This window comes from Cavia porcellus, unplaced genomic scaffold (assembly GCF_034190915.1).
Source record: "Cavia porcellus strain 051 isolate PalLab524CR breed Dunkin Hartley unplaced genomic scaffold, mCavPor4.1 scaffold_5, whole genome shotgun sequence".
NCBI classification, from domain to species: Eukaryota; Metazoa; Chordata; class Mammalia; order Rodentia; family Caviidae; genus Cavia; species Cavia porcellus.
In genome coordinates, this window is record NW_026947488.1 from 61,218,753 (window position 1) to 61,244,679 (window position 25,927).

The 25,927-nt window shown below is 35.8% G+C and overlaps 1 protein-coding gene across 3 annotated transcripts in view; it reads left to right on the forward strand.

The window, feature by feature from the left end:
• The window catches only part of Ppp2r3a (protein phosphatase 2 regulatory subunit B''alpha), a 161,984-nt gene that overhangs the window by 29,321 nt on the left and 106,736 nt on the right, over nucleotides 1-25,927 (forward strand). For all 3 annotated transcript variants that reach the window (XM_063249039.1, XM_063249041.1, XM_063249040.1), the window contains one exon: nucleotides 9,725-12,120. In XM_063249039.1, the coding sequence (XP_063105109.1) occupies nucleotides 10,123-12,120 (1,998 nt within the window). In that variant the 5' untranslated portion in view covers nucleotides 9,725-10,122. The remainder of the gene's footprint in view (nucleotides 1-9,724; nucleotides 12,121-25,927) is intronic.

Consider the following 25,927-nt stretch of genomic DNA (forward strand, 5'->3'; position numbering starts at 1 on the left):
AACTCTACCATTTTTTTTGCAATTTCTGTATGAAACTCAAATGATTTTACAACTTAATGTTTTTTAATTAAATAAAACCCAATTCTTCAGTTGCCCTAGCAACATTTAAAGTATAAATGAAGAATGTTTTTATCCATTCAGGATGTGGCATTGTATAGCATGTGTTCTCCAGGATTCTTTGATTAGTTCAAGTTCCAATATAACATGAATAATTTTTTGTACTTTCTATCACATTATTAACCAGTTGTTTTTATTATAGTCAGGCACTCTGAAATATTTCATCTCTTTACTTTCTAAGAGTTCAGAAAAAACTTGTTTTTATAGCTGCTTAAGAATTTATATGACGTGTTTTAATAGGCATCTGGATACTTAAATTTTCCAACCCATACATATACTTTTTGCCTCTGAAACAGTTTTTATCTATTGTATTGGTCCTAATAATTCCCATGTAGTTAGCCTTCAGTATTTTTTCAGCCTTAGGCTTTGTGTTTACCTTCCCTCTTACTCATACCCAAAAGCTCTTTAAAACTCTTGTTTCGGAAAAGGTACATAGTTTTTAGTATTTGTAATTTCTTTCCTGTATCTGGACGTGCATTTTCTTTTTCATTTTCTTTTTTGTCTTTTTCATTTTTATTGGTACCAGGGATCGAACTCACAACTGCCTGCTTGCAAGGCAGGTGCTTATGCCACTGAGCTAAATCCCCAGCCCCTGGACGTGCATGTTTTGAGAAAGTAATTCTTTCCATTGCCATGTGCTTGTCTTTGCTTCCACAATACTTTTCTTTTTCCTTTTTTTTGGTTCTGAGGATCACACTCATGACCTTGCACTTGCCAGACCAGGCATGCTTATGCCGCTGAGCTAAATCCCCAGCCTACTTTCTTCCCTTTTGATTACTTTGTATTTTTCTTAAGAATTACTGTGCACTTCCAGCAGAGTGTGGAGTGCCTGTAATCTCAGCACTGTGGGAGGCTGACACAAGAGGATCCCAAATTTTAGCCTAGCTTGGGTAATTTAGTGAGACTCAGTCTCAAAAAATAAGTTAGGAGTAAGGTGTGAAGATGGAGCAGGGGATATATCTCAATGCAAAGGCCCTGGATTCATCCCTGTTACTGGAGAAGAAATCTTTCTGCTTCACCTTCATCCTTCCTGAATATATTTAGTTACATTATAGTTTTATATAAACTACCACCTGAGATTTGGAGACAAGGAAGTAGCCTAAGATTCATTTACATAACAACAAAGTTAAAATACTGAGGAACAAAAATAGGGTATGGCCTCCTGACATAAATCACAAAGAGAGAGGCAAAATAATATTAGAATTAGGTTTTATATCACCTTAGGTAGAAACTCAGAATATTATAATGATGTCAGTGTTTCTTCAAAATAATTCATAAATTTATTTCAATTATAATCAAATTCTAGTAGGATTTTTCTTGATTTTTCATTGCAACAGTTCATCTAGAATACCATCAAAGAATGTTTAGAGGGTAAGAAAGAATCATAATTAGAGGAATAGAGAACATTAGCAGGTAACAGGTCTTGATAAGACTAGTAATTACAGTACGGTAGTACTGACACAAAAACAGTGAACACTGAATCCAGAAAAATAGCAATTAACACTCTAACCAAAATGAGAATTCAACACAAGTAAGAATTAATGAATTAGTATTTTTTCTGTATTCCCTGAATTCCCAAATACCATCAGTAAAGGATAAGAAGTAAACATAGTTTCTAGAATTAATAAAATATAAAACAATACAGTTCTGTTTCTCACTATTAAATAGGTAAAGATTTTTTTGTTAAAATAGCAATGTTAGTGATTGTGTAATAAACCTTATACTTGCCTGTACAGCGGTCTTAATCTCCTTGTTGTCATTGTATTACTGCACTATCCTTAATACAAAAGTCCTCAAGCAAGTCATGTTGGCTGTTACATCTTCACTGTTACTCTCCTGATCTAGGCACACACACTCACAACCGTCTTACTCTCTGGTTTGTGGCAATTACACCTGACTTGATACCCTTCCTTTTTTTTTAAATGTTTATTAGTACATGTTTGCGGTACATACTGATTACATTCATTGTGGAGAAGTAGTACATAACACATCTCGATTCTTTTTTCCTCCTTTCTTTCTGTACCCATTTTTTTTTTGCCAGCATCAGAGTCACTTATAAGTTCTTATAAAGTTGTTAAATATTCAAATTAATAACCTAATAGGCCAAAACACATATAAAGCATGTAAGAAGACAACAGTTACACTAAATCAGGGTACACTTTTAGGTACATTATCCATGCTAAATTATAATAACTTTTTTCTCTTTTTTTATCCTTTATATTGCACTTTATATATTGAGTTTCTCATATAAGAGAGACTATGCAATATTTAAGTGTGTGTGTCTGATTTATTTCACTTAACATTATGGTCTAATGGTGTATCCATAATGTTAAGTGAAATAGTGCATAGCGATTTCTGTAGTAATTACATCAGTTCACATTCCCACCAACAATGAAGAAGGGTTCCTTTTTCTGTGCTGCTTTACTGGCATTTGTTTTGGGTTGATTTCTTAATAGTCATTCTTTCTGAAGTGAGATGAAATCTGAATGCTGTTTTAATTTGCATTTCTCAAATGGCCAGCGATGTTTAGCATTTTTTCATGTATTTATCGACAATTTGTACTTCTTTATATCTGGAAGTGTCTGTTCATTTCAGATGCCCATTTTCTGGCTGGGTCATTAAATTTGGAGGGGTCTCATTTTTTGTGTTATATGTTCTAGATATTAGTCTCTTAATGAGTAGCGGGCAAGATTTTTTCCCCATTCTATATCTTGTCTCTTCAGTCTGTTGGTGGTTTCCTTTGCTGTGCAGAAGCTTTAATTTGATGTGATTCCATTTGTGGATTCTTAGTATTATTTCTTGTTCAACCAGGGATCTGTTCAGAAAGTCTTTGTCCTTGCCTGTGTCTTAAGTATTTTACCTATTTTGTCTTCCAGTAGACTGTTTTTGTTCTAATGGATCTTTGATCCATTTTGATTTTAGTTTAGTGCATGTGTGTTTGTAGTATATGTGCTGCTGAATGAGTTCAATTCATAAGTGTTTTTGTTTTGTTTTATTCTTGGTGTTTTGTTTTGTTTTGTTTTGTTTTCCAGTGACATGCCGTTTTTGTCACTGTTGCTCTGTAGTGTAACTTGAAGTCCAGGATTGTGATGCCTCTGCCTTGTCCTTGTTGGGCAAAATTCCTATTACTATTCTCGATTGCATCTGGTTGCATGTAGATTTTAGGGTTGTTACTTGTAGCTCTTTAAGAAATGCTATTGGTATATTGATTGGGATTGCATTAAATCTGCATAACACTTTTAGAAATATGACCATTTTAACTGTATTGGTTCTGCCTATCCTAGGAACAGGGAATATCTTTCCATTTTCTAATAACCTCTTTAATCGCCACTTTTACAGTATTATAGTTTCCATTGTAGAGGTCATTCATGTTTTTGGATAGTTTTAATTGCAGAGTATTTCACTTTTTTTTTTTTTTTTTTTTTTTTTTTTTTTTTTTTTTGGTACTGGGGATCAAATTCATGACTCATGCTTACTAGCAAGTGCTTGAGCCACTGAGCTAAATCCCCAGCCCTCACATTTCTTGAGGAGATTGTGAAAGGTGTTGTTTCCCTAATTTCTCTCTCTCTCTCTCTGAGTCACTGGTGTACAGGAATACTGTTGATTTCTCAGAATTGACTGTATCCTGTTACGCTACTGAATTTGGTTATCTAAAGAGTCTTTTGATGGAGTTTTTGAATTCTTGTACATAGAAGGTCATGTCATCTACAAATAATGATTTAACTTCCTCCTTTACATCTATATTCCTTTTATTTCTTTCTCTTGTTTAATTGCTCTAGCTAATATTTTGAGTACTATATTGAGCAAGAGTGTTGATAGCAGACATTTTTGTCTTATTCTTGATTTTAAAGGGAAAATTTCCAACTTCGCTTCATTTAGTATATTTGTGATTGGTTTGTCATAGATGAATTTTATCAGATTGAGATAGAGATCTTCTATGCCTGTTCTCTTCAGAATGTTTATTATGAAAAAAATATTTTGTGCCTCTATTGAGATTATCTTGTAACTTTGTCCTTGATTCTGTTAATGTGGTATATTATGCTTATTGATTTGCATATGCTGAACCATTCCTGCATTCCTGAAATGAATCTTACTTGGTCATGGTGTATGATCTTTTTGATGATTTGCTGCATTGTGTTTACCAGTATCTTATTGAGGATTTTTGCATCTGTGTTCATTGAAGAAACTGGTTTGTAGTTCTGTTTTTGGAAAGTTGTTTTTTGGTTTTGGTTTCAAGGTAATGCTTGTTTCTAGGAATGATTTGGGGAGTACTGCTTCCCTTTTGATTTCTTTAAAGAGTTTGGGGAGTATTGGTATTAAAGCATCTCAAAAGTTCTTAGAGAGTTTGGCAATGAATCTGTCAACAGCTGGGCTTTTCTTAGTTGCTTGTTTATTTATTTGTTCTTCAGTTTCACTAACTGATATTAGGTTATTCAGGATTTTTATGTCTTCTTAATTCAGCTTTGGTAGTTCATAGGTGTCTAGAAATCTATCCATTTCTTCTGAATTTTTCGTTTTACTACAGTACAGGTTCTCAAACTAGCTATGGGTAATCTTCTGAATTTTGGCAAAATCCATTTTGATTTTTACCTCTTTAATTTCTAGTTGCACAAATTTGGGGCTTTTCCCCCTTATTTTGCTAAAATAGGATAAAGTAGTGGTGACTAATCCATGGCATGCATACCACAGCAAGCTGTTTATTATCACTGAAAGCCCTAAAAGGTTCACCATCACTGAATTAAGGGTTTATCTATTTTGTTTAGTCTTCTGAGGAACCACCTCTTCAATTTATTGATTCTTTCTACAGGTACTCCTCACTTAATAACCAAGTTCTGTGGTTAGATTGTTAAATGAATTGTTCACTAAATGAGGAATTGTATTATACTATGTATATTACAATATTTAGAACAAAGAAATGTTCAAAGGAAACTCCAACTTGATGACTGCATTTTTATTTGCATAATTCTTACATACAGTACTGTAATGTATAACAATGTAAAACTAGAGTATTATATAGTACACTCAACAAAAATTACAGTATTGAATAAACAAGTTTTACTATACCAGAAGAAAACATTGAGGCTCTATCAACAAGATGTGCAGAACTGAACCAAAAAAAAAAAAAAACAGATCATAAGTCCAGGTAGCAGTTCATAAATCCAAGTAGCAGCTCTTAAATCTGAATGACAATATGCCTCACCACAAGTCCAAATAGTCATTACACAAGGAATATTTATACTTTTTTTTAGTCTCAGTTTCATTAATTTTTGCTCTAATCTTTATAATTTCCTTCTTTATATTAGCTTTGGGTTTGGATTGTTTGTTGTTTTTTTAGGATCTTGAGGTACATTATTAGATTATTTATTTGAGCTTGCTTTATTTTCCTGATGCTGGAATTTGCCACTATAAACTTCCTTCTTAGGACTCTTTTCATTGTGTTCCATAGGTTCTAGTATGACATAATGGCATTCTCATTTGATTGTAGACTCTAATTCTTTAAATTTATTTATGATAAATTGATTATTCAGGAGGGTATTATTAATTTCCATGTGTTTGCATAGTTTCTGTAGTGTCTTTTTCCATTGATTTCTAGTTTCATTGTATCCAGTAGTATGCATGGGATAATTTCTATTCTTTTGCATTTATTTAAGCATGTTTTATGGCTAGCATGTGGCCTATTTTGGAGAAAGTCCCATATACTGCTGATAACAATGTGTATTCTGTCATTGGACAGAAAAATCTGTAGGTATTTACTAAATCAATTTTTTTTTAAAGATTTGTTTCAACTTTGGAGGGGTATTTTTGTTGGTTTTTGTGTAGTTCATCTATCCATTTGTGACAGTGGGGTATTATGGTCCCCCATTACAGTGATATTGGTGTTTATCTAATTCTTTGTGTGTATTAGTTTTATGAAGCTTTGTGAATTAATATTTGGTGCCTATATATTTATAATTGTTAATTCTTCCTGTAGAATTTTTCCCTTACCAATATGTAATGACCTGACTCTTTTGGTCAGTTTTGGCTTGAAATAAACTTTGTCTGAAACTAGTATAACAACTGTTGCTTTTTTTCCAAACTGCTGTTGCATAAAATATTGTTTTCCATCCTTTGATTTTTAACCTGTGAGTTTCTTTTTTAATCATGTTTCTTACGTACTTCATATTGTTTCTTGTTCCATTCTACCAATCTTTTGTTTGGGGAATTGACAGCATTGACATTAAAAATTATTACTGAAAGTTACCAACTTATTTCTTTGATTATTTTCCTGTCACTATTTCCTTATTTTTTTCCCTTTTGCTTAGCCATTCCGAACACCAGGTATATTCATTCTTTTTTACTTGTTGGCATTGTTGGCTTCCTTATCTCTTTCATTTTCCTGTATTTGGGAAATTTTCTGCCATTATTTTTTTCAACAGGTTTTTTATGCCATTTGTGTTGTCTTATGATTTTTCACTTATTCAGATTTTTCTTAAGTTAGTATTTGCATCATGTAGATGTTGTTGGATCCATTTTTCATGTTCTTTCTCTTTTTAGGTGTGTAACTGGCTTTGAAGGCATTACTATCTTCTAGTATTGAAAGTCTGTCCTCACATCAGTCACTTCTGCTGCCCATCATTTCAATATGATTGTAATCTCCTGAATTTTTGATTGAAACATTTTCATGGATCTAAAGCTTCAGTAAACTGGTAGTTCATGTTTTGTATTGTTTTATTTAGCTAATCTATCTTTTTAGTGTCTTCTGAAAGCTCCTATATCTTTTTGGCTATTACTTCCATTTTCTATTCAGTTAATTCCTCTGAGTACCTCTGAGCTATTTTCTAACCTCCTCTGTTAACTTCTCAAGTAATATGGATGTGTGGTTTATTCTGCTCCTTTGTGTCCCCTGGATTGGCTTCAGGGAAGTTGGGAATTTTGGGAGGCATTTTATTGCCTTGTTGTCTCCTGTGTGTATTATTTTTGTTTTGTGCTGAGGTTTGTGGACGCTTATAACCTAAAGACTTTGTTGGCTAGTGTAGAGAACTCCTTATTTACTTTTCAGTGGTGTAATTTGGGTGTAGCTAACTATAATTCTTTGCCACAGGCCCAAGGTCTGACTATCTTGGTTAATTTGGCAGAGGTGGATTTAGTGTAGTTAATTCAGAAACGAAGTTCTCTGGGTATTTCTTTTAATACTGTGATCATGGCTATATCCCATGGCTGTACCTCAACTAGTTACTTGGGGAGCACACCCCAGAGAGCCCTGAAATAAAGCTACCTACAGCTGCTCTGAGTCCTAGCTTCAGTTGAACCTTTCCCCAAAAGGGCATCTGACCACTCTGACCAGGGGATATGGCAGGTGCTTGGACTAGAGTCACTCACTGTCTGTTGTGACAGACAGTATCCACTGGTCTATTCCACTGCTGTGTTTTTCCATGAAGGCCTCTGGAGTCTCCTGTTTTCATTCTCTCTATAGATTCAATCTTCCTTTCTCCAGAGCCACAAGCTATGAGTCAGAAAAAAAGCTTGAATTCCTCCTTTTTTTCTATGTTGTGTTTTGTCTTTTCAATAACATTGTAGGCTCCATTTTTCCTCTCAGATTCTTAAGATATCCCAGGGAACCACTTCCCTCCTTTTTTTCTTCCCCAAGTTGTTTTCCAATATCTGGGTTGTGAATCTTGGAGAAGCTAAGTAGTTGTTTACCACTCCATCATTTTTTCAGAAGTTGTTACCTGCTTCTTATCTTGCTTCTCTACATTTTTTACCATAACAGCCAAAATCCATCAGTTTAAAATGTCAAATTGATCTCGTCATTCCTCTGTTCATTAGCTATCAGTTTACCAACTCACTCAAAGCTAATTTCAGTATAATGGTAAAGAGTCTGCATGATATAGACTCTTGCCTTTCCTTTCTTTATTTATCTCCCATATTCTCCTTGCTTTCTCTGCTCCATCCACTTTATAGCTCTTGGTCACTCTACTAGTAAATTACATGTACTCATGCAGTGACCCATGTGGCCCTTGAGGTTCCGTAGTTGAAGGACTGTGAGAGGATGAGAAAATAAAGAAGAGGCAAAGCTGGGGTCAGGTGGACCCTTACTCACCTGATGGGAAGAAAAGAAACTCCCCTCATAGCAGGGACATTTATTTATACATTTTAGCAACTTAATGTCACATGATACCCTTTGTCCTAGTAACTCACAGTTTGGATTGTGGTAGGACTAGGTATTGTCTGAGCTGAAGCAGCTTCTTTGCGTGGCTTGCCCTGGGCACTCTTTGTTCTTGGGACTGCCATGCCCCAGCCTTGCACATGTGGTGTGCACGGCTTCAGCGGCTCCCAACATGCTGCTGCCCAAGACCTTTGCAGTTATGGTTACTCTGCCTAAGATGACTTACCTTATAATAGATAGCTCCTTGGCCTGCTTTATCTCTTCTTTTAGATGTCTGTCCCTGTCAGTGATGTCTTCCTTGACTTCCCTTAATAAAACCGCCCTTTTCATCCTTTCTAAACTCTGCCTTGTTCTGTTTTTCTCCATAACATACAACCAACCATCTGATAAGTTAAATGTTTGCATACATGTTGTGGGTTTTTTTTACAACAATGTTGTCACCTCTATAGGACTTTATTTTATCCACTGCTATATCTTAGCACTTAACATGTGATGTGTATTTGTTGATTGAAGCTGGTTGTGGTAATGCATGCCAACTATTTGGGAAGCTGAGACAAGAGGACTGCAAATCCAGCTTGGACAACTTAGACTGTCTCAAAATAAAATAATAAAGAAAACTAGTATACATTAGGGTAGCAAACCCATGGGTTTGATTGGCTATGCCAGTAAACAAAAATTGTTGATTGGATACATTGATGGAACCTTTTGGAAAGCAACTATATGTTTTTTGTTTTGTTTTCTTTTTTTTGGTACCAGGGATCAAACTCACAACTTCGTGCTTGCCAGGCAGGGGTTTATGCTGCTGAACTAAATCCCCAGCCCACAACTACATGTTTTAAAAGTTTTTTTTTTAAGTAAGAGAATGGTTAAGTAAATTATATCTATTTAATGAACAGACATCTGTATGAGACAGACTGGAAGATATGATCAAGAACAGCAATACAGTTTTTCTCTAAATATGAAACAATTTGAGAGAATAATTTCCATGTGTAGAGGAAGTTTTAATATCATGAACAGGCACTGCGTGTTAGCAGTCTTTGAGACTGTTAGATTGATGGAAGCAATGGCTGATAACAGAAAACACAGATATACATTTTTAATGAAAAATTCAGATATAGGTGGATAGGAACAAATATTATAGGACTTGAAAGTGAATCAGACTGTGAATTCCTGAGCTATAAATGATAACTCAGTCTAAATTTAAATTTGTTAGAGTCATATATGGGGGCAGGAAGAGTAGGATAAAAAATTCCAACTAGAATGAAAATGCAACAAAGGCAGAGTTCAAATAATACTACTCCTAGTAAAGCGTGTAGACTGACAAAGGCCTCTGTTGAGTATCAGCGATTAGTAGTAAGAAGTAGTGCTTAGTAATTAACTGCATATTGGATGTAAAGAAAGAAGCCAGAAAAGTTCTTATATTATATATTTCCTTTAAATTGTTTTCTTCTTTTATTACAGGTTTGTCATTCATAGAAAAATGGATCATTTAAATCTCTGGAGGACTCAGTTATCATAATACATCTATAGTACCAACTGAGATTTATGACAAAGTTCTGCATTGAAGAACTAAAAGGATATTCTTTCATAAAAAATAATCTAGTTGTATCATATTACTAAATTAAAATGAACAATTATTAAATTATTAGACTTGATAATACAAGCACACATGTGCAGCAGCTACTGTATACTGATAGCTAATCAAACCTCAAATTTAAATGGTTTCCTATTGTGGGAAGCCATATTTGTACCCACAGAATACTGTCACCAAATGTATTTTCAGTTAAGTGTCACTTAGGTGACTTTTCTTAAAACAATTTCTAGACAGTTCCAAGTCCCACCACAGTGGATTTGATGAAATGGCAGCAACTTACAGACTTGTGGTTAGTACCGTGAACCACTACAGCAGTGTGGTGATAGATCGACGTTTTGAGCAAGCTATACATTATTGCACTGGAACCTGCCATACCTTCACACATGGAATTGACTGCATTGTAGTACATCATAGTGTTTGTGCAGACCTCTTACAGATCCCTGTGTCTCAGTTCAAAGATGCAGATCTGAATTCTGTGTTTCTACCCCACGAAAATGGATTATCCACAGCAGATGACGACTATACCCATCACGTCCTCACAGGCATGCACAGAGTCAAGAGAACGTCTGCGTTTCAGAACAGCTGCAATTTAAAGGACATTGCAGGAGAAGCTATCAGTTTTGCCAGTGGGAAAATAAAGGAATTTTCGTTGGAGAAAGTAAAAAACTCTAACCATGTGGCTTACAAAAAGGGAAGGAAAGTTAAGTCTGACTCATTTAATAGGAGGTCTGTTGACTTTGACTTGCTCTGTGGCCATTATAACAATGATGAGACCTCTTCATCCTTTGGTTTACTCAGGAGTTCTTCTGTTGAGGAAAAATCTTTGTCTCATAGAAACTCACTTGAGACAAACCTAACTTCGATGCTTCTTCAGAACTTCTCTGAAGAAGACCTGGTTACTCAGATTTTGGAAAAACATAAGATAGATAATTTTTCTTCTGGCACAGACATAAAAATGTGTTTAGACATCTTACTGAAATGCTCTGAGGATTTGAAAAAATGCACAGATATCATAAAACAGTGCATAAAGAAAAAATCAGGAAGTAGCATCAATGAAGGAAGTGGTAATGATACACTTTATAGTTCTGAAACTGTCTATATGAATGTAATGACCAGGTTAGCATCCTACCTGAAAAAGTTACCATTTGAATTTATGCAGCCTGGAAATAATGAGCCCATAGATTTAACAGAGCTCATCAGTAATATGCCTAGCTTACAGCTGACTCCCTTCTCACCAATATATGGCACTGAACAGCCCCCTAAGTATGAAGATGTTGTCCAGCTCTCAGCCCCTGGCTCTGGACAGTTTCAAACTATTGAATTCCAAGATGACAAGCATAGTTCTAGGAAAATGAACATTGTAAAACCCATCCCAAACAACACTACGAATTCTTTATATAATTTGGAGGTAGATGATTCCAGAACTTTAAAAGCTGTCCAGCTTCAATCACCATCATTAACCATGAGCCCTGTGGAGAATGTTTCTTCTGGAGACTTAATAGAGACTCTGTATATTGAAGAAGAGTCAGATGGAAAGAAGGCATTATTAAAAAAAGGACAAATGACAGAGAATGGGCCCTGTCATCAGCTGCTAAAGGTAAATGAACATAGAGCAGAATTTTCAGACCATGGCACTCATCTTAAAAATTCTTCTGCCTTAATACAAAATGAAATTGGTAAAATGTTTGATAAATCAGTTGTCCATCTGCCTGAAGAAGACCCTAAATCTAAAGTTCCTAAAATGGAAACAGGAGACCAGAGAAATTTTATTAACTCCAACAGTCAGGAAGAGATAGATAAATTATTAATGGATTTGGAATCATTTTCGCAGAAGATGGAGACCTCTCTAAGGGAGCCACTTACCAAGAGTAAAACCTCCAGTTCTCTAAATAGTCACAGTAATTTGACTGACCAGCTCCCTGTAGACACTGAATCTAAATCTAAAGTCTCTTCACCTGTGGATAAAGTCTCACCTTCCTGTCTATCAAGGATTATTGAAACTAATGGACACAAAATAGAGGAAGAGGATCGAGCCCTCTTACTACGAATTCTGGAAAGTATTGAAGACTTTGCTCAAGAACTAGTCGACTGCAAATCAGGCAGAGGTAGCCTATCCCAGGAAAAAGAAATGATGCAAATTCTACAAGAAACATTGACAACTTCCTCTAAGACAAATTTATCAGTCTGTAAGGGTCCTGTTGGTGATAAACCCAAAGACACTACTTCAATGGTTTTGATTCAGCAGACCCCAGAAGTGATCAAGGTAAGACCCAATAATCTTACATCTTGAGCAGTCTCTAAAGAAATGTTTTAATGTTTGCAAAATTTATCAACAAAATCTATTTTTGTTAGCCACTTTATGTTCTACACTAGGAATGATCTCAGTCAGAAGAAAAGGCTTTACAATCAAACAGACTTCCCTCTTCACACCTTTATAGCTTTAATATCTTCAACCATATAGTGGAAATAGTAAGGATCTAGATAGAGTATGTAAAGTACAAGTACTGAAGAACACTGCTACGTAAAATAGGGATTTAATATTAGTTCTTATCCTTCCCAGTCAACCGAGGATCCAGTCTTTACTGCATGCCTGTGTAGACTTCTCTAAAGTAAAGAAAGATACAAGAGAAGAAAGGACATGATTTTTCCCCAGTGCTGTGCATTAAACTCAGAGCCTTGCACAAGCTAAGGAAGTACTGTACTACTGAGCTACATCCTCACCTTTTTTTATTTTTTACTTTGAGGTAAAGTCTTATTAAGTTGCCCAAATTGGCTCAAACTGGAATTTATGATCTTCCTGCTTCAGCCTCCCAACTAACTGGGATTACCGGAATGGTCCACCTCAGTCAACAAGGACATGATTCTTAAGGAATTTAAAGTTCTATTGGTGAGAGACAAAACATTCCAGAAAAGGAGGATGTGAGCATATATCTGAAAGTATAGTTAGTTAGTTCAATATATTTTCAAAAAAGGTAGTTACTAGAGCATGTGAAGTTGGCAAGTGAGAGTAAGTATCATTCTAGAATCCTAAAAGTATTTTCAGAAGGCTTGAATGTATCCACCTGGTGGTAGCATTCTTTTTAAATACTTGCAGAAAGGCAGTTATCTGCCCATGTGAATATACATACGTGTGTCTTTGCACAAGATTATTCCTTGCTCATTTCACAAGTTATGAACTATCAAGGTACTCTTTGGCACCTCATTCAAGGACCCAGGCTGATGGAGGATCCATGTTTTTACTGTTGCCTCATTGACTCATCTGGCTTTATCAGTTCACAGAAGAAGGGAAAGAAAGGAATGATGCTTTTAACTGCTTTGTCGTAGGCTAACACACTTATCTTATACTCATAGTCCAGTGTTCCCGTCTGAAAAGCTGGGAAACATACAAAGGCATTTGGACTATTTGGGAAACATGATCTCTGTCACGTAAATTTCATGTGTCATCTTGCATGAATTCACAGACATAGAAACAAGCTATAAAATAATGCTTTGAATTTTTAAGATAAGTGAATTTTTTTGGTTTGGTTTTGATTTGGTTTGTTTTGTTGGTACTGGGGATCAAACTTATGACTTCACACTTGCCAGTCAGCTGTTTACACCACTAAGCTAAACCCCCAGCCCAAAATAAGTAAATTTATACAAAAGTATGAAGAAATATGTGGATGCAGCAAATAGAGTGTTTAGAAAAGCAGTTAACCCTGGGGAAAGGAGATGCAACCAAGGAAGGGTGAGTTCCTTGAGAGGACTCAGTATAAGCAGTGGTCTCTTTGATCATCAGTATTTTGTCATGTTAATTATGCATTTTTATATATTCCTAAATATTACATAGTACTCTCATTTTACAACTAAAATACTATGAATAACATTTATGTGGCCATGTTAAAAATCAAGTGATACATTGTTTTACTCTTATTAAAACTTTCATTTGAATGTTGGGCATGGCAGTTTATGCCTATAATCCCAGCACTTGGGAAGTTGAGGCAGGAGAATCACCTCAGGTTCAAGGCCAGCTTGGGCTGCATAGTGAGTTCAAGACCAGCCTGAACTGCATGGCGAGACCCTGTTCAGAAAAACAAACAAAAAACAAAAAAACTAATTCATTTGAGCAGGGGAAAGAAGCTGAGTTGTGATAAGATGAATAGTTTTACTTTGTGTATACTTTGTGGTTGCTATTCTGTGCACATCTGTGGTTCCTAGAGACTATTAAAGTTTAAACCATGTATCTTTACAGTTGTAAAATGATTTAAGTATAAGAATCTTTAGGTGTTCACAGCACCCTTCTGTGTAAGTCTCACATTTGATTCACAAATGTTAATACCGTTAGTTAATGTCTTGGTTACTGTTCTCTAGTTGCTGGGACAGGACATCCCACACCCAAAATGAAGGAAGGAAAGTTTTATTTAGCTCACTGTTGTAGAGATTTCAGTCCATAATCAGCTAGCTGCAAGGCAGGCTAGCGCATAGCAGAGGGACGATATTTCAAGGTAGCAACCAGAGCAAAAAAGGGTGAAAACAAGCCTCTTCTCCTCCCTTGTATTGTACACAGGCCACCCCACCCCTGATTCAGGGCCTCTTTAGCACTCACAAAATCTCCTTGCCCTCCTTTGCACAGGATGAGCATATTTACGAAAAAGGAACCCTGACTCCCTGCTGAGTCTCTCAGTTAAACTTCTAAACTTCTCATGTTAGTACAACTTATCAACCATAACAGTTAGCTTGGGTCATCACTGGGAAAGAAACTGGGAATCAATTTCAAAAATAAATACTTTCATATTCACAGAAAATATTAATGTTCTTAAAATCTTATAAAGAAAACAAAAACCTATATAGCAGTATCCCAAGTGGTAATATTTTAAGAGCTACCAGTTATGAGCTAAAGCACATTAAGCAGTTAGCATTTAGATGTATTAACTGTTTGCCCCATGACAGCCTAGTAAAAGAAAATTACGACCTTCCCTGATGACCTGTATAACATCTCACAATCATTATAGCCAGAAACACTTACTATGATACAGCGTTTTGTGTTTTGTTTTGTTGTTTTTCAGCCCTCAGTTATCTCCTGTGAAAAAAAAGATTTCCCCAGTCTCAAAAGCACTGACAGGCCCTCAGTGATATCCCTAAGTAGAGCTGCTAATAATCCCCTACTAAGCTTTAAATGAAGTTCCCAGGTTTTTTACAGGTATTGACTGAAATAAAAATCTACTTCTGAAATGCTACTTCTGAAAAAAATACTATTTTCTACTCTTCTTATGAACAGGTTTTACTATCATAGAATAGAATAAAACTTGGTAAGATTTCTTGATTAATAAAATTTGAAAGATTATTGATGAAAAACATTTAAAGAGATAAGATATATTCTTCACAATGATACTTAATGCAAAAAGACAAACTGTTCCTTAATTTAGGTGCCTCCCATTCTTCTTTTAATTTTTTTTTATTTTGAAAAGAATAAGACCAAACCAAACAAAACAGAATAGAGCTAATTAAAACAAAACCATGAACATGACACAGGACTTCAAAACAAGACAGTAGGAAATCAACAATGGCTACCATAATGCCTCTTATTATCTTCAAAGTAGCAGCTTATCCCATCAGACATAATAAAATCAATCAAAACAAAACAATGAAAGCAATATAGGGCTTCAAACTAGATAATAGGAAATCAACAATGGCTACCATAATATATTTTGTTGTCTTTGAAATAACTGCCCATACTATCTGAGATGATAAAATCAAAACAATATAATAGAACAAAACAGAACAATGAAAACAATGCATGGCTTCAGAACAAGATAATAGGAAATAGGTAATCCCATTTTCCCTTTTCAGATGCCTCCCCCACTTTCAATTTCACAACATCTATTTGTGCATTTTGGATCCCACTAATTCCTTCAGTCTTAGGGAAACAACACAATGTTCACTCATGTGACTGAACCATTTTACCCATGATCATGATTCTCAAGTTGCATCCATTTACCTGCAAGAGCCTTGAAGTTATCTTTATTTATAACTGAGTAGATTTACATTGTATACAAATGCATTTGTTTCTTATCCATGCTGCAGTTGATGGGCAAGCTACCCCTGCCTTTTCCTTATACCCTGTCACATGGAGCATTGTTTTCTTCTCCTTTGACTTTTAATCTATGAATTTCCTTTTGAGTTAACTATGTTTTTTGTATAAAGGATATTGATGGATCCTATCTCCCAATCACTCTGCCTGTGTTTCTTTCTATTGGTGAATTGAAGCCATCTACATTCATGGTTGTGGTCAACATGCACTGGCTCATCTCTGCCATGCTATTTTCCTGCTGTTGGCTGCCTACTTTTCCCCTCCATTCAACTACTTGCCCTGCTTAGTGATTCTCCTCTATCGCTGTTCCTAGAACTGCAGTCATTTGTATCTCTCTCTAGAATATCCTTTGGTATTCTTAGGGTTGGTTTGGCGGTCATGAATTTCTTCAGTTGTTCTTTGTCATGAAAGTGTGTTGTTTCTCCATTAATTTTTTTTTTTTTACCAGTACCAGGGATCGAACTCACGACTGAGCGCTTGCAAGGCAGGTGCTTATGCTGCTGAGCTAAATCCCCTGCCCCTTCTCCATTAATTTTGAAAGATAGTTTTGCAGGGTATATCAATCTGATCTGGAAATTGTTTTTTTTTTTTTCCAGGACTTGAAATACTCTACTTGAAGCTATTCTTGACTTGATATTTCATGTTGAGAAGTCTATCGTGATTCTGATGAGTTTTCTTTTATAGGTGAACAGCCTTTAATAGTCTATTCTTGTGTTGAATTTCTAGGATCTTGATTATATTAGATGTGTAGGTACAGATTTATTTTGATTAGGCTAGCTGGAGTTCTCTATGCCTCACTTATCTGCATGTCAGGTCTTTTCCCCATGCTTAGGAAGTTTTCTGCTATACTTCTGAAACTCGCTTTATTATTTCATTTGTGCTAATGCCTGCATTTTTACTAACACCTATCACTCCTAAATTATTTTTCTTTATATCATCTTACAGCTACTGAATTGTTATTTCCTGGTTCCATGTTATTTGTAACAGATCTATTCTTTTGCAGTTGCTAGCTGCTAACCTGCCCTCGAGGTCTGAAAGTTTCTTTAAGTGATTTTGCCAGGTTTTGATGGAATTTTTAAATTCCTGGACATCACTTTAAATCTGTTTCATGCATCCTATATCTCTTATATTGTTCATTCAAGATTTCCCTCATTTTCCTATGCTCTATTTTTTATCCATGCCTTCTTTAGATATGTGCAGCAGTTGATGGGCAAGCTACCACTGCTTTTTCCTTATTCCTTTATTATGCTTCTCATAATAGATAGGTAAAAGAAGAAATGAAAAACATAAATATGATCTCATTTCTTTTAGAGCTTTATGAAATTGTTTCTTTACTTCTGTTGCCATCACTTCAGAAACTTCAGGTGTGCAACTTCCAATCTCTTCCATATTTACATCTCCTAGACTTGCTCTTCATGGGTTCAAGGACAGAGACTCCTTTTTGCTTCTTCGTCTTGACATTTTCCTGTGCCATACAGTGGGTTGTTGTGTCTCAGGCACTTCCCATGTTGGCTGCCTGCCCACAGTGTAGGGGAATGGATGAGGCACTTGGGTTTCTCTTATTCTAGGTTCCCAGGGCAATATTGGGGTGCAGACATGCACAGCTATTCTGAGGCTTCCCTAATAGTGGCAGGTGCATGGTAGCTTGGGTGACTGGTTCTCCTCACTGAAACTGGGTACTGGTCTCTGATGGCTGCTGGTGGTGTCTGTGGGGTGTCTGTGTTCAGTTTCTTCTGATGTTTAAAGTTGTGTGCTAATGTCTATGTTGCATCCCAGAGATGTGTTGGATATGGACCTGATTTTGGCATCTGTGTGCTTCTGTGCACTGGACTATTGTCCTGGGTCTTGAGGTTCCCTTCAGCCTTGCATTCTTACACAGCCAACCCTCCCTCTAGGATGCAATGGGTGAGGCCAAGATCACAAACTCACTGACTTCAAGCAGGTCCACTCTCGGGGTGGAATCGAAGGGAACAGAGTGCTGACTCACTGTCTTCCTGCTGGGCTGCCCTCCAGGATGGAATGGAGGGGTGCAGAGCACGGACTCGCTGTCTTCCTGCCAGCTCGCCCTCCAGGATGGAGTCTAATTTTTTCTTTTCATGAAGTGTTTTAAACCTGGAGTTGATAGATACTTATCATCTACCACTTAGTTTTATTAACATTTAGTATCTTGCCATATTTTAGATCCAGGAGTCAGCAAACTTTTCTGTAAGTGGCCAGATAGTAAATATTTTAGGCTTCAAAATTTCTATTTTAACTACTTCACTTTTCAGGTAGAGCACAAAAACCACCATAGATCATATGTTAATGAGTAGGTGTGACTGTGATACTGTCAGCAGTAGGCTAGATTTGGCCTTACATTGCCCGTGGTCAAAACCAATATTCTCTTATGGAAAGTTTGCTGACTCCTGTTTTAGATGGTATTTCATGGTAAATCAGCAAAGTCAACTGTTGATAAGGCTCAGTGTATTATTTTGTTAAATGCATTGAAAAGCTTAAAAACATTATTAACTATCAGTAGCAAAAACTGCCAGTGGTTTATACATTTAATGTACAAAGTACAATTGTATAATTTCTTTTTTCCATTCTTTGCATAAAGACTTTCTGACTGTGTTGTTCTCTCTCATTGGCTAGTGCATCTTCAGAATACAGTATACTTTTTCCACAAAACCACCATGTGAAAGGAACAATTCTGTAGGTTCTGAAATATAGTGTAGAGATGGGCTGACAAGCAAGTTAAGTAAGAGGTAAGAGAACTGTTTATAAAGAAGAAAAGTGATTTGGCTGAAGGCTCCAAAGAGTTTCATAGTCACAGATAAATGAGTTAACTGAGGACATGTTTTAACATGGAAGGTAGCAGAGTATTTAAAAAAAAAAAAAAACATTAAGAAACTGCTGATTTGGTGATTCAGGTAATGATACCTTAATTTTGCTTTATTAAGATCAGCTGATAGTATTACAGTTATTTTTTGGTCTGTTTTTTGCCTTATGGGACAGTAATATGTTAATGGTTATTCACAGGCTAAAATAACAAGCCTGAATATCCTTTTTTTTTTAATTTTTATTTTGAAAGTATACAACAGAACAAGTCAGAATAAAGCCAACTAAGATCGTACAGTGAAATTGGTACAGAACTTCATAGCAGGTTACCGGGATAACAGTAATAGATATCACAGTATATTTTGTTATCTTTGTAATAGTTGTTCTTTCAATCCCGTATATCAAAATGAGATGAAATATAGAACTTATCAAAACAGAATATTGAATAGAGCAGTACAATTAATCAGAAAAGAGCAAAAGAGTAATAAAAATATTTGCCTTCAAAGAAATGGTAGAAGGAAGTCCCCCTTATTTGCTATGGTCAACCTCCCAGGAGGTGCTCAGATTTCTGGTTCCCATTTGCTAAGAGCGCGGGGTGGGGGTGGGGGGGTATTTGACTCTAGGCCATGTAGCAGTAGGTTCACTATTGCTAAGCAGGGAGGCAGAATGGTCATTTGTTTTCACAGCATCCTCAGTTCCAACATGGTGTGGATCTCAGGAGACACTGCTGGTTCTCCCGCTGGAAGGGCTGCAGTCTGCCACCCTGCCTCCGCTTACCAGGGAGGGGAGGTGCTTGCTTGGCTTCCCAGAGTCCTAAGTTCCAACATGGCGGGTCTCAGGAGACACTGCTGGTTCTCCCGCTGGAAGGGCTGCAGTCTGCCACCCTGCCTCCGCTTACCAGGGAGGGGAGGTGCTTGCTTGGCTTCCCAGAGTCCTAAGTTCCAACATGGCATGGATCTCAGGAGACACTGCTAGTTCTACCCCTGGAAGGGCTGCAGTGGGCCACACTGCCACCACTTACCAGGGAGGGAAGGTGCTGGCTTGGCTTCCCAGAGTCCTAAGTTCCAACATGGCATGGATCTCAGGAGACACTGCTAGTTCTTCCTGAATATCCTTTTAAACTTAGCTGTTTTCTCCATCTAAGAAGTGCATATTCATCTCAGATGCTCATTTTTTGATTGGGTTTTTGAGTACTGGGGGCCTGATATTTTTCAATTCTTTATATGTTCTAGACATACATCCTTTATCTTGAGGGACAGTTGGCTAAAATTTTTTTCCATTCTGTGAGATTTCACTCTATTGGTGATTTCTTTTTATGTGCAAAACTTTTTAATAAGATAAGATCTCAGTTGTTGAGATGTGGTATTTTTATACAATAGGGTATTACTTATCTATAAAGGAAGATAAACTTGAGGCTTTTACAGGTAAATGGATGCAACTTGAGACCATACTCAAAAGTGAAATAAATCAAACTCACAGGTGTAAATATTGTGTTTCCCTAGTATAAAAAACTAAAAGAATAAATAAGATCCAAAATGTACAATAGATATTGTGAAAGTTAAAGAGAAACTGCTCAAAACAAAATAACAACTGGGTTAGGGCAAAGGAGAAAAGAAAGAAGGAAAAAATTAAATATATATGCAAGATAGATAACCACTAATCTCTATTAGTTCATCAGAAAGAACAGTTTGTGCTTTCATTGTTAGATTGCTTGATCATTTTTTTCATGACTATATCTAGTAATCTGAACAACTGTTTTGAAGGTAAGAGCATGCAGTGCATTTACCGGTGCTAATTATTTATTTTGCTTGAAATTTATTTTGCTTGAAATGTTGTATCATCATGTTTATTCTTTTTCATTTTTAAAATAAAAAATAATTATTTACTTAATTTTAGTAAAAATGAGATTAAAAATTTCCATTTTTACAACTGAAAGAATGAAAAGTGGTGGGAAGATTCTTCAAAACAAAGGAGGAAGATTTAAAATGAATAAAAACAAAGACTGCTTTTTCAGAAAAGCTAAGTCTAGTGTAAACCTTTCAACTGAGGACAAAACATGCCTAAATTAGTAAAAAGTATAAATTAAAATCTTAAGATTTTTAAGTAACTTTAGTAATTTTATATAGGCCATTGTCCACATATTGCCAAACATAAACTTCACCTATTTGAGTAATATGGTAATAGTCAATTATAGTTACCATATTATTTATGTTTAGTTCATGACTATAACCCAAAACCTGAAATAGTGGCTGGCATTTAGTATGTGCTCAATAGATATTTATCAGTAATAAACAACATTATAAACACTTTTATAAGGACTTTTTGTTTAAAAATTCCTACAGTATTTAAATTTTTTCTAACCAACATCATCTTTATGTACAAAGAAAAAATAGTAAAAATAATTTTTCTGATACCCAAAGAGACTTCACTATTATATCCAGACTTGAACCTCTGAGTCTAGGCTTTTCCTAATATGACCGTCTTCAGAAATTGGATAAAATTATCTGCATAAACTGATCACTTCACAAGCTTCACTCTACTCTATCTTGCAGTCTCCCTACTTCATAAGAACCAAGAGTAAGATGCAGACCTTTGAGAATCTTGCCATTTCCTCTGAGACTGCAAGCAAACAGTAGCTAATCTAGATTATGTCTGAGAGTTGTTCTATCACCCCCTCTTATAATCTGCTTTTGGAGGTCATAATTTTGGTGTTTACTCCAGGAAGTAATGTGGCATCTAAGAGGCATAGCTCTATCAGCTGTTATATTTACACTGTAATAATCATTATCACGAGAATATCCTTGGTTATCAGTTCTAGCCTTCCATTTTGACATGTATGAATTCAAGTTGTACTCAAATTCCTAAGAAATCCTTTCTCTCGTCTCTCTGTGTCTGTCTCCCTCCTCATGCATTCATTTTACATATCAGTAAAATGAAAAGCCCCATACTTTGGGGCTGGGGATTTAGCTCAGCAGCATAAGCGCCTGCCTTGTAAGCAGGCAGTGATGAGTTCGATTCCTGGTACCGATAAAAACGAAAAAGACCAAAAAAAAAAAAAGCCCCATACCTTCTAACTGTAGCTGTCTAATATATTTATAGATCAGAAATGAATTATTTTACTGTAGAAGAAGCAATTTTTAACTGAAGTAATATCTCAAGGGAAGAGGGATGAAGAAAAACAGGTTAAGAAGGATGATAAACTCCAGAAACTAAAAATTCTAGGGTGCTGAGTTATTATCTAGTAATTCTAGACTCTATTTTATTCCTGCACCACTACACCATAGAATTACCTGTACTCCAAGTATTTGAAAAACTGAAAGTAAAAATAATAGATGTGGGCACTTTTTCTGTTGTTAGTCACAGCATGTGTTTCTACATGTGGAGGCAATTGAAGTGGCACAAAAATTTTTACTAGATATTTTCTGTAACACATATTCCTTCCTGTTTTGCTGCAATTTAAAAGTAGAGGACAGGCTGAAAACAGAACCATAGATAACCACCCCTCCAGCCTTCTTTTCACACCTCAGCATTTCATTGAAAAGAGTAGCATTAATAATACAGGATAAGCATTCATTAATGAAAAACACCAAGTTAGAACAGAAAGAAAATAGAATTTGAGAGTTAAGTGTAATCAACTAACTAGCTTCTAGTCAGTTTCCTCTTAAAGCCTATTTACAGTGGTATTTTAAGTAAAGTACATCATTCCACCCTTTTTTAACTACTCAGCCAGTTAGAGTTACAAGGTAAGAAACCCTTTTTGAAACCATAATTCACTTACTACTATAATTTACTTACAATAAAATTCATCTTTTTAAAGTGCAGTTTTTCATATATTTTATAAAGTTATACAGCCATCAGCACTGTCTAATTCTAGAATATTTTTTAAAAAGTCCATATTCATTAGCAGTCAATCCCTATTGCCCTTGAGCCCTTGGCAACTATAATGCACTCCTGTCTCTCTGGATTTGCCCACTCTGAACATTTCAAATACATAGAAGCATATGCTCATAACTTATTTCACTTAGCATTTTTAAAGGTTTACCATTTTGTAGCATGTACCAGTAGTGCTTTGCTCCTTTTTGTGGCTAAATGATATTCCTTTATTTGGAATTTCTGGTTTTGTTCATCCTTTCATTTTATTTATTATTATATGGACATTTGGATTGTTTCCATGTTTTGGCTATTATGAATAATGTGGTGAACATTCATGTGTAAATTTTTGTGTGAACTTAGTATTTTTTTCTAAAACAACTGGCTTCCTTTTGTAAATTAGAAGTTTCTAATATGCCACAACCTCTTCTTTTGTAGCATTTTTTGGTGTCAGTTCAGAGTGACTGCTGTATTTCTGGGCCTACTTTTGATACTCATCTCCTAGCTGAGCTGATTTCCAGCCTTGGTTTTTAGTATCTTTCTGTCACTCATATTTTTACACCTTTCTTGCCTAGATTGTCCCAATGTTGTCATCTCAGTCTCCATAAGTACGTTCAGCACTTTCAACTGAGGATGGTGAACAATTTTATGTGTTAGTGTACAGAATAAAGGAGTAAACTTATATTGGCATGATACACTGTATATACAAATCCAAATAAGTAGTTTACTTCTTCAGATAAATGTTTAAAGTGATTTTGTCTCTCCTGCATAATCTATCACTTTTGTTCCATTACTAAGGGATTGAACCTAGGGGCACTACACTAGCCTACATTCCCAGCCCTTCGTGTGTGTGTGTGTGTGTGTGTGTGTGTGTGTGTGTGTGTGTGTGTGTTACTGGAGTTTGAACCCAGGACTTTAGTACTGAGCTACATCTGCAGCCTTTTTTATTTTGAGACAGGGTCTCACTAAGTTGCCAGGCTGGGCTCAAGCTTGTGAATATTCTGCCTCAGCCTTCCAGAGTGCCATAATCACAGGTGTGTGCCATTGCACCTGGCTCCATTTTTTCTTAAAATGTTCTGTACAACTGATTCTTTCCTGAAAGAATTAAATATTGTGTATCAATATTGTATTCATAGTCAAAAGGGAAGGATCAGAATTATAAGAGGATTTGGAAGTTTCTAAAAATTCTATCCTGAGTTTCAAACTAAGCCTCAAAGAATGAATTCTGTGAAAAGAGAATGTGTTGGGTCTCACACAGAATTTATTCTTTTTTTTTTCCCTCTCTTACCTTCCTTGAGATACAGGCTTGTTCTAAATTTTTCCTCAGTTGTCTGGATACTTTTATGACGTGATATGGGGAGGATTTTTTCTTGCTTGAGATAATAAAGGCTATCTTGAAAGAAATTATTCATTTTTAAGATGATAATAAAAAGAGGCCATCCTCTTTTCCATATAGCAGTACTAGGGAACCTATAAAGTCCATAATCAGGAATTTACCATTTCCCTGTATCTTCCTCCAGAGCAAGCATGGAAGGGAATCCCAATCTAGGCAGCTAGATCTTGAAGTAACAACTGTAATATCCCCGGCATACCTACCACAGAGAACCAATCTTCTGTACACTTTAGTCAAACTCCCTTACAGTTGTCCTGTATGCCCAAATTGAGCTCATGGTCCTGATATGACTACCTGTATCTTTGGATAGGATATGTTCATGTATGATCTGCAGACCAAGAAAATACACAGGTTGTGCAGGGAGCACCTACTGACGGCTAGCAGTGTTTTTGGAATGGACTTGATTTATGCTGCAGAAGGCAGGAAAAAAAGATAGTCTGTTCCACGACTTTCTGCATTTTAACTGCCCATTGCTCCTGATTTCCCATGTTCTTAAGCGGAATTTATGAATTAAATGTTTACGGTCCTCTAATCTCCCTTGCTCTGGTAATCTCCAGAGAGAGCTCTCATCCAGAAACAGCTTCTCCCTTTTACCTCCTAGTCCCCTGTGACACTTTCCCTTATGACCAAAGCAGATAAAAGATAGGAAAGAGGTCACAGAGCACACTTTTATTTATAATGAAATTCCATTTTATTTTATCTTTTTCCATAAAGTTCAGTTTAAAAAACGTGTTCTTAGGTGCTATGTCCAGTTGCCATCTGTCCTTTTCTAGAACCAAGTTTTCCATCAAAACACAAATAAGTAATTAAAAAGCAAATTTTATAAATTTGATGCTAGTCTTCCTCACCAGTAATTTTATTAACACAGACTAGTTCTTTTCTTAGCCTTTAAGAGGTTCAGGTCTTCTCCTCTCTGAATCTTTTGGAAAAGAAATTAATAAAACTTAGATCCTATGTAATCACTGGTCAACCATTTAGAGCTTTCAATAATTCCAGCAGCCCTCTGAAGTATGCATGCTGTGAGTTCACCACCACTGACATAGAGGAATAATTTAAAAATGAAACAGCAGAACAGACTTTTTTCCTTTGAGGATCTGTTAACCACTGTTGTGACTTTAACCATTGTTAACATTTTGAAATTTCAGGGAGTCACAGAAAATAAATGGAATAAAAAGAATTTCTTGTCCTTTGCTTCAGTTCAGCATTACCCACAGAGGTACAATGAGGAAAAAGAGATCACTTCTTTATCATCTCTGTGTCCTCACACCAGTGAAGTATCTGGCACATAAGAAGTGATCATAAAAATATTTGAATGAGAGCCAGGAGTATAGCTCAGTGACATAAGCACCTGTCTGGCAGGTGCAAGGTATTGAGTTCAATTCCTGGTACAAAAAAAAAATAGGACTCAAAAATATTTGAATAAGTGAGTGGTTATAAAATTGAACTTGCCTCAAGAGTTTAGGCACTACTGGAAAATAATTATTAGACTATAAAGTATTGCAAATAGAAGCTTTTCACCTGAACATGATTGATTCTGCTGATCTATAGAAATCAGAAACAATAAAAACTAACTATAAGAACTATAAAAACTAACTTTTAAACTCTATATCTTTAATATGTTAATTCAAAGCATTAATTTATTCAGATGTCTTTTTTGTTTTTCATTTTTTAACATTTAATTTTATTGGTGTATTTCTGATATATATATATAAATATTCACATTCATCATAGGGAATTTGTACCTGTGCATCTTCATACTTTGTTTTCCTATACCCTTCTCCTCCCTTCAACCCTTCTTCCTCCTTATTTACAAGTTTTGTTCCTACTTTTTCTTCTATTCTTTTTTTTTCCCTTTTCTCTTCTTTCCTTGCCTGCTCCCCCATCTCTTGTCCTCTTCCCATTTGAACATTTTCTTTCTAT